Genomic DNA, 9,139 nt, shown 5'->3' with positions numbered 1-9,139 from the left:
CGCGGCCCCTGGGCTGAGCATCGCGCTAGCCGGCTATCGCTCGCTGATTGGCCCGCGGCCTCTCCCTTTTGGCCAATCGCGTTGAGGGAAGGAGGGGAGGCTTTTCTCCCCGATATGTCACCTCTTGGATCCGCCCCAGCCTTGTGTTGACCAATAGCTACTCCCTCAACGCCTCCCGCGCCCGGCTCGCCACCAAATAGGAGCGAGGTTGCCACAGCAACGGCGTAGGGGCGTTAGCCAATGGGAAAGGGCGGTACTGTGTCTGGGCCTGTCGGGACCGGAGCCGCGGGGATGGTGAGTGCGGTGGGAGCGGCCCCGGCCCCGCGCTGCTCCGCCGCCGCTCCCGGCCCCGCGGGGGAGGCCCCTGTCAGCCCGGGGCCGCCGCGCTGCGGGCCGGGGGTTGAGGCGGCGGCGGGCTGATCCTCTGCTCTTGTGTTGCTGTGCCAAGGCCTCCGGCTTTTCGAAGGCCCCGCTGGGAGCCGCGTCCCAGAGGAAGAAAGCGAGTCCCAAGCTGGAGCTGACGGAGGAGCAGAGGCAGGAGATCCGGGAGGCGTTCGACCTGTTTGACACGGACGGCACCGGGAACATCGATGTCAAGGAGCTCAAGGTAACAACTTTCCTGTTTTCCTACTGGTAAAAGCGCAGTTCTGCCGAGGTTATAAAGTAATAGGGGCATAAACGCCTAAATGGCCTTGAACAGGAAGGGAGAGATTCCCACCCCCCACCCCCCAGCATAAATCCTTGTTGTCAACATGTACATTTTTCTGTTTAATTATAACTCTTTCCTGCTGTTATCAGGTGTCTTTAGAGCCAGGCTTTAAACATTGATAGTTCTGTATTTTCTGTACCTTCTCTGTCAGTAAAACATCAAAAAGGGTTTGTGCATATTAAAAAGGTAGGGGTTTTTTCCCCCTCTTATGTGTTGTTGAGGATTGCATGCTTTGCAAGTTAGGTTATCTGAGCTATAGAATACACCGATGTTATTAATTTTCATGCTTTTATTTACTGCAAAACACTTTCAGTGCCTCCCCACTCCACCCTGTCCTTTGGGAAGAACAGTAATCAATAAATTAGGGCTCCTTTTGCTTTCAGAATTCGCCCTTCCTATTTGCTGCTGGATGTCCGTATCACTTACGACCACAGGGAGGAGACCTGGTTTTAAACTTGCCGCTTGTCCCTTTATCAAAGGAGGAAAAAGTGAAGCGTGCAGGTGTGCGTGCACAGGTCTGCAGGTGAAGGCATCCTGCGATGTGCCGCTGTAGGAGCTTTGTCAGAAAGGCAAAACACAGAGTGTTTGAACTGTGTTTCCCCAGCATTCATTGAAAGAGAGTTTTGTCACTAGAATGAAAAATTAACTGATTTAAGTTCCCTGTGGTCTACCAGCTTAAGGCCTTCCACATCTGTGCCATCAGATCAGGCCGTCAGAGTTTGGTAGCGTTGCAGGTATGATGGAAACTTCTTCAATGGAGTCACTTGTCTTGAAGTTATTTTGCTGAGATGGTTCTGGGTCTGCCATTTAGTCGTCTTTCTTACAAAGATAAGCTCTTTTTAAAAAATTATTATTCAGTGTCTTGTTTCTCATAGCAAAGGCAATGCTAGCAGCAATTCCCTTGACAGGAATGCATAACATTCAGTTTTCCATTTGCCTTGGAAACTGCTATCCACAGTGCTGTGTAACAGTTTGGGATTTTCCCTTCAAAATATTAATTGAAGTGGGACTCGCTTATACTCTGGGTGCCCATCACAAGAAATTAAGAAAGTATATACCAAAATAGGTATGCTAAGACTTTACCTAAGAACCCAATTTTTCTCAGAGAAAATATTTCTCCCAAGACTCTGCTACACAGCCTTACCCTCCAAATCCTTGCCAGTTCTGAGCTGGGGGTGGTGGGTGTGACGGTAAGAATGTTTCTGAATTAGCTGAAGGACAAGTGCGGGATACGAATGGCAGCACACCTGTCTTCTGCATCTTGGTATGCCCTCGTGTGCGGAGAAACTTTGCTCTAGGTCTGCCCCTTACCTTGCTGTTTTCCTTCAGACACATAATGCGTGTTTTAACATGACAGGGTGTAAAGTTCAACTTTTTTTACCCCCTGAAGTTTTTTTTATAGGTTTGTATGATTTTCAGAATATTTTTTTTTGTCCTTACAGGTGGCCATGAGAGCACTAGGGTTTGAACCTAAAAAAGAAGAGATCAAGAAAATGATATCAGATATTGATAAGGAAGGATCAGGAAAAATCAGCTTCAACGACTTCTTGGTAGTGATGACACAGAAAATGGTATGTCGATTTTAAAAGTCAAAGTGAAAGCCGTTTTGAAAATGGCTGAGTGCCTTCCATCTCCTGTTGGTTTTAGTGGAAGGTGAAAGCTCTACTTTAATCTTAACAACAAAATATATAAAAGTTAGAATTGCAGGACAGGGACTATCCTATCCCATTTTTCAAGGTGTGGTTGAAATAATTATGCTGTTAACAAGTTTCTGTAGCAGTTGGTTTTGTGCGTGTGTATGAGAAAAAAGGAAAAACAAAATCAAGATTTTTATCACAGACCAAAACAAGGTCTGTCTGCAGAAAGCTGTTGGGGTATTGACATGTGACACAGATGACTGTAGCAATGCACTGTCTTTTCTTTGCTTGAGTTTTAAGAGATTTAAAGGTGAAATCTCTGGTTTTAAAAATCTTAAAACATGCTGAGTAAAAACAGCTATTTAACAGTGGAAGATCCTGATACTGAAATCGCAAAGGCGTCTGGCTGGCTAGGAAAGAAAAAAATTCCCCTGAAACCCTGAGGGTCTGGAAGCATCACTGTCTCTGTCTGCCTTCAGCTTTTGCACGTACGCTTCCTGCTGGCGGGCTTCTTCGCATTTGCTCTTAAGAGAGCTTCTCAGTCTTTCTGATGCTTGTCTTCTACGACTTCACATCGAGTATTACCTACAATGTAACCACTACGTTTTTTCCTTAAACTCATGCTTCCTTCTTTAAGGCTGAAAAAGATTCCAAAGAGGAAATCCTCAAAGCTTTCAAACTCTTTGATGATGACGAAACTGGCAAAATCTCTTTCAAAAACCTCAAACGTGTTGCCAAAGAACTGGGGGAGAACCTCACAGACGAAGAGCTGCAGGTTTGTACCTGGATTTGAAACCATTTCATACACAAACACTCGCTGTCTGCCTTTGTGTGTGGTGATCATAGACGGGTCCAGATTCTGCTGTGCCCTTGAGTGGGAAAGCAGTCACGGAACGTTCGTGTGTTAACTTGGTTTCGCATTTACATTCATTTAAAACCTATGTAATTAGTCGCTCTCTAATTCTCCTTCTGTCTGGAGAGCTGAGCCATCGCTCTGAGTGGTCTGCAAAGCACTAGAGCCCGCAGCGAGAGTAAGGGATGAGGATCCCCACCTCAGCGGGGAAAGGAAGCCCTCTCAGGGTTAGCCTTTAGGTAAAGGCTCTCAGGTTTAGGCGCTGTCCTCTAACATCCTGTGGGATCTTTACGCTTGCACTGTTAGGAAAATCTGCTCCCTCTCTCCTGGCAGAAGTGGAAGAGCTGCTGTCAGTTTGTAATGGGGAAATGGATTCTGAGGCCAACGATGGGTTAGGCATACCTGGCTGTTGAAATTGCCTCAGTAGAATTGCAGTTTCATGGAGTTAAAGTGATGTAAAAGGAACAACTCTGCTCCAAGCACTTTGTTTCTTCCAGGACAGTTCCTATAAAACAACATTTTCTATGCATATTTTTGTATAAATATATCTACAAAAATCTATTAGCATCTAGTTTAGTAAATATTTTGTAGCATGGTAGGTCTGACGTTGAGCTAACACTGTCCCCTCCAATACAATTCACTAAAAAGCGGTTCTAATTGTGAATGAATCCAATAATCCTAATCCTAGTCTAATCTGCGGCTAATTTCTGAATGCAATTATCTTTCAGGAAATGATCGATGAAGCAGATAGAGATGGGGATGGGGAAGTGAATGAGCAGGAATTCTTGCGGATCATGAAGAAGACCAGCCTTTACTGAAACAGAATTTTATTTATTTTTGCACATATGTATATACGTTTGGTAGGTGCCTCACTTTTTTACGGTCTTTTATTTCTTTTGAGACAGGAGAAAGTATAGGTCAATATTTTGAAGTGGATGATCTTCTGTTTGTGAACAGTTACCAGCTGCTAAACTCTACGTGTAGCACCGCGGTGGCTTGTTTGTGCTCGTAAGATGGTCGCACTCTTTGTTTTCAATACACAAATCACATTTTTCAGTGGCAGTGTTCTGATCCTTCCCTGATTAAAAACTATGTGTCGAATGATTCCGATTTGGAAAAGAGAGGACTCAAAATAGGAAAGCGTAAACCCCTCTTTCCCAGCAGCTGGAACTTTTTGGTTTAATGTCTTGGTTTGGGCCTAGCTATAGTGAACTCTTTATAGGGCATATTTGCAGGGATCAGTTCTTTATACTCTGTCTTTTGGTGATTATCCCATTCCCCTTTTTTAGTATGTTCTTTAAACCGAAAGCGAAGTAAACAGACTGCTGCAACTTGACTTAGTGCTGTGAGTTCACACGTTTAAAGAAACCTCTTTGCGAAAGAAGAGGAAAAGTTACCAGTGCTGCTGCTGAAAGCTCTGTGCGTTCGCAGGAATATTCAGTGGCTGCAAATATAAGATTGTATTTGAAATAAAGTGTCTTATTTTAAGCCATCGGAGTTGTGGAAAGAAGCGCACAAAAATACCGACAAGTAGCTGCAGGGTGGCTTTTGCCTTGTGCGGGAAGGGAACGAGCTCCCTCGCCTTCTGCTGCTTCAGCTGTTCCCCTCGTCCCGCTGGTCTGCCCCTTCCTGCTCGCAGGCACGGGAAGGTTTCTGCCTTCCTCCTTTGCAGACATCTGAGCGCCCTCAAAATCTGATTTATTCCTTTGTGCTCCGTGCAGCCTCCCCTGCCCCGGACGGGAACGCACCCCGGCACAGAACGCTGTAGGGAGTAGAACCAGAGTTCCAGTTTTAACACGAGAGCCAGAGGAATAGGAAGTGACAAGGGGTACATCAGAAAGGGGTACGTTACGTCAGATTAATTAATTTATCGTTCGTGATTAGTTTAATAAATGCGTTAGGCTGGCGGTTGAGCTTCACGGTTCGTGAGGCGATCGGCACGAGGGCCCGCGGGCCTTGTCCCGCCCCTTCTGCGTCTCGGCCAATCAGCCGCCGCGCTTTCCCTGAGGAGCAGGAGTGCTAGCCAATGAGGAGCGTGGTTGGGAGGGCGGCGGGATGGTGAGCGGGGCGTACCTCCTCCGAGGTCCGCCCAGGGCGGCCGGGGCTGGCGGCGGCCCCGGCGGGGCGGCAGCTCGGCCAGTCCCGGCCGCTGAGGCCGGGCGGGGGGTTGCGGAGGGAAGGGGGAGGCCGTGGCGCGGTGAGCGCTCCGGGGAACGCGTCCGGTGCCGCCCGCCTGAGGGCGCCGGCCCGCTCTCCCGCAGGCTGGCGGCGGCGAGGAAGGTGCTGCCGGGGGGAGCTCCCCGACGGAGGAACTGGCCCTCGCCTTCCCGGTCAGCGAAGAGCTGAGGCGAGAACTGCAGGAGGCCTTTGAGTTGTTCGATCGTGATCGCTCGGGCCTGATAGATGTCAGCGACTTGAAGGCAAGAAGCTGTATAAATGCAGAGACTTTACCGGTGAAAACAAAGGCTGTGGGGTTTAGTGACTCCTCGCTTGTCCTCTTTGCCCCCCATGAAACTCCATGCAGGTTCTTCCACATGCCTCTGGGCTATGGAGAAGAAAACCTGGTCAGGAAGGAGAACCACTGGTCAGTGAGCTTTTAGGAGGTGGAGCGAAGTTGTTCCACCGCCATCCAGAGGCCGTCTGCTGTCCTACCCTGGTTGTGAATCTCTCGTGCTTTCATCAGTGCACCAAGATACCGTTAACCTGTGCTGCAGGGACTTTGTTTGGCCAGGCCTGAAGGAAGGCACGGATGTGCAGCGTACCCATCACAGCCCATTGCACACATGGAAAATCACATTACTGTAGCATTGCTGACGTACTGCCGTGCCTGCGGTGGGAGTTTATAACAGCATGTAGAGCTTGTCATTATTCTGCTGCTGACTGAGCTCAGCCCAGATCAGTAGGGGCTTTAGGTCCTTTTTCTGTGACAATGTGGAGCAAATCTCAGGAGTCTCCTGCCCTGTCTTTCTTCACAGTGACCCCTGTCCTCAGGAAGTTGAGGTGAAATGACATTTTGCAGGCAAAAGTCTCTAACAACCCCTGTCCTCTAACAGCCTTTACAAACACGGTGCAAGTTTGTGTAGCTCAAGGGTGTTCAGTTTGCTGCTCTTTGGGATGTGTTTGCACAGCCTGCGTAACCCAGATGAGAAGCCTGGATCTCCTCGGGCTGATAGAAATGACACAGTTGCTTTGTGACCGCAGTTGAACTTGGAACCTGAATTACTGTAGTCAAACAAGGTGACTGGCAGTAAAAGTAAATGTTGGAAATGGGTCTAATCATTTACAAGCAGCTGATAAAGGCCGCTGCGGAGCAGCGATGAAGCAACTGCTGTTTGCCACCTGTTGCTTTGGGACCACTTGCTGTGTTAACGGACGTTGCTGCCTGAACTCGGGCTCGTTATGCAGCCATCAGTGGTGTAAGGTTTGTGCCAGCTTACTGACCTTAGGCGGGACCACAGCCTTTCTTCTCAGCCCTTGCTGAGAGCTCTTCGCTGCTCATTTTTCATGGCCTTGTACTACTGATGTTAGACAGCTGCAGAACCCTGTTCTCTAGAGGCAAAATGGTGGGTGAATAGCTGTTGAATGAAACGTTGGAGGGGGTTTCACTAGTTTCATGTACCTGCTTGTTTCAGACATCTTCCCCTCTTTGTTTCTGTTTGATTTGTACACCAAGACATTGGTCTGTTTTCTTTTTTGGCAGATAACCGTAAGGGCTCTGGGCTGTGAACTGGGGAAAGAGGAGATGAAGAGAATCATCTCTGAATTCGGCGAAGAAGGGTCAGGGAAGCTAACCTTTAAGTCGTTCCTGCAGGTGGTGACTCAGAAAATGGTATGTGGTTACAAAGAGTGAAATTCCTCTTGCCTAACCTTACAGTGCAGGTAGCCACAGTACATTGGGTCGCTCTGGTTCCCTGCAGGAGAAAACCAGGAGTGTTTCAGGAGTTTTATCTGAGCTATTTTAGATATCTACCTTTGGGTGAATTGCCGTTAGCCCTCTTGCCTCTTTCCATGAGCTGTAGAGGGAGCAGGAGGGCTGGTTCACATAGAGGGAGCTGCACCTCAGCAGGAATCTCCCTCCCATCCCAGAGTGTCCTGAGCACACGCAGCACCTAGGAGCCCATGCTCCCCTTAAGCCTTTCCACATGAAATTTCAGTTCTGTCTTTATAGTCACAGGGCTATTTATCTTCAGTTCAAGACAGCAGTGAGCAAATGTCATACATCAGATGAACAATTCACTATCTGCAGCAAAATCACGCCTCAGTATGTGCTGACGCTGTCAGCTCCTCCTGCGGGCAGCAGCCCCGCAAGCTCGTGCAGTGTCCGAAGGGCTGCCGTTTGATGCCACCTGTCTGCTTCTTGTTCCCTAGTCCTCATCACCTGTCTGAGAGTCCTGTGGCTCAGCCACCTCTGCATCCCCTCTTGCCTCGCTGCGTGCGGGCGTAGGCCGTTCTCAACAGAGCACCAGCTTGCCTGGTGCCTGGTTCTGCCCCTTCCACCCTTCCCATTTCATGGCAAGGCTTTGTGGGGTGCCTGGGAGGTGACCAGGGCGTAGCTGGCATGGCATCTTGCGTTTGTAGCTGCCAGGGTGCGTATGCACAGGACCCATGCAAAGGGGGCGGTGAAGATCCCTGTTTTCCCCTTAGTTCAGTCAAAGCCCACACCCAACTGCAGGCCTGCGTGTGAGGTGAGCAAGGACAGTAAGAGCCAGCATCAGCCTGGCTCGTTTTTGACATAAAATAAACTGGTAGCCTTTGGATCATGGCAGCTGCTTGCTCCTCCAGCAGCAGGGCCAGTCCCCTTCTTCCTGTCAAAGCCTGGCCAGGATATTCCAGGCCACGTCCCCATGCTGCTCAGACGGAGTCTCTGGAGCTTTTCCTTTAGTGCAGTTATACAGGGTGGGGAGAGGCAAAGGTGAAATAGCAGCAGTAGGTAACCCTCTTCTATGGCTGTGTTTTCCCCCAAATGATGTCTTGGATTTGATTGCAAATGTTTGCTGGCTGAAGCGCCTGGCTGGGGTCTGTAGGGCAGTATGATGTCATGTTTACATGATGGCATTTTTCATTTCCTTGCTAAGGCAGAGCCGTGTTTGGAAAAGGAGATCCTGGAAGCTTTCAGGGTGTTTGATTGTGATGGCACTGGCAAGATCTCCTTTGAGAATCTCAAGGTGGTGGCTAGTGAGCTTGGGGAAGGCATCACGGATGAGGAGCTGCAGGTTTGTGAAGTACAAACATATTCCTCTCGTGCTCTGCTCAGGGAGGGAGGGCAGTGCTTGCCCTCCAAGGGAGCCTTCCTGAGGGACCGTGCCGCGTTGCTTTGCAAGGGACACGATCTCTGGCCCACTTGGGCCTGGCCTGAGACCTTCACCAGCGCTGGCACTTTGTGACCATCTCTGATCCACCCTAACCTGGTCACCAAACCTTTGCTGTCCCACAGGAGATGATTGATGAAGCAGATGTGGATGGAGATGGGGAAGTGGACAAGCAGGAGTTCCTACGGATGCTGACACTGACCGACCCATAACTACAGGATTTTGGGTTTTTTTCCTCCCTTTCCCATGTAAACAACTAGTTACAATGCCACTTTTCTCCGGCTTCCTTATTTCTTGTTTGTTGCCTTTCTTGGGTGTCAAAACACACCGAAATATTGTTAATGTTTCATCTTTGGGTTGATTTTTCTGCTCCACCAGCGGAAGCGGTTCCGCATCCCAGCAAACAGTGTTGTTACTAGCACAGTGTCTGTGTGGGTTGGATCTAAAGTTAGAGATTAATTCAGATTCTTCAGCCAGTCCCTGGAATGCTCCCTGTTGTGTTTACATCCCCTAGCTTTTCAGCCTATCTGTTAGTTAGTCAAAACAGTCTTAGTCTCAGAAAATCCTGCAGGGGATTGCTGAAGGCTCAAGGGAGCAGAGGGATTTTTGTGCTGGCAAACACTTCCCTCCT

At 48.9% G+C, this 9,139-nt stretch overlaps 2 protein-coding genes across 4 annotated transcripts; both read left to right on the top strand.

Annotated features, from left to right (window-relative positions):
- The first annotated feature begins 230 nt into the window (after window positions 1–230).
- Window positions 231–5,041, top strand: LOC104043386 (centrin-2). Of its 2 annotated transcripts, XM_064463453.1 has the most exons (6): window positions 231–294; window positions 449–607; window positions 2,152–2,280; window positions 2,984–3,121; window positions 3,928–4,059; window positions 4,921–5,041. In XM_064463453.1, the coding sequence occupies exons 1-5, from the start codon at window positions 241–243 to the stop codon at window positions 4,015–4,017; spliced, it is 570 nt and encodes a 189-aa protein (XP_064319523.1). In that variant the 5' UTR covers window positions 231–240; the 3' UTR covers window positions 4,018–4,059; window positions 4,921–5,041. The 2 variants fall into 2 exon arrangements, with proteins under 2 accessions (XP_064319523.1, XP_064319521.1); XM_064463451.1 differs by lacking the exon at window positions 4,921–5,041 and having other exon boundaries at window positions 3,928–4,258.
- Window positions 4,957–8,794, top strand: LOC104046085 (centrin-1-like). Of its 2 annotated transcripts, none has more exons than XM_064463455.1 (4): window positions 4,957–5,042; window positions 6,900–7,028; window positions 8,275–8,412; window positions 8,634–8,794. In XM_064463455.1, the coding sequence occupies exons 2-4, from the start codon at window positions 6,942–6,944 to the stop codon at window positions 8,718–8,720; spliced, it is 312 nt and encodes a 103-aa protein (XP_064319525.1). In that variant the 5' UTR covers window positions 4,957–5,042; window positions 6,900–6,941; the 3' UTR covers window positions 8,721–8,794. The 2 variants fall into 2 exon arrangements, with proteins under 2 accessions (XP_064319525.1, XP_064319524.1); XM_064463454.1 differs by lacking the exon at window positions 4,957–5,042 and adding an exon at window positions 5,813–6,620.
- The last annotated feature ends 345 nt before the right edge of the window (window positions 8,795–9,139 follow it).

Source organism: Phalacrocorax carbo, chromosome 11, assembly GCF_963921805.1.
Source record: "Phalacrocorax carbo chromosome 11, bPhaCar2.1, whole genome shotgun sequence".
NCBI classification, from domain to species: Eukaryota; Metazoa; Chordata; class Aves; order Suliformes; family Phalacrocoracidae; genus Phalacrocorax; species Phalacrocorax carbo.
The sequence above is the reverse complement of the archived record's forward strand: the minus strand, read 5'-3'. Positions and strand labels throughout refer to the sequence as shown.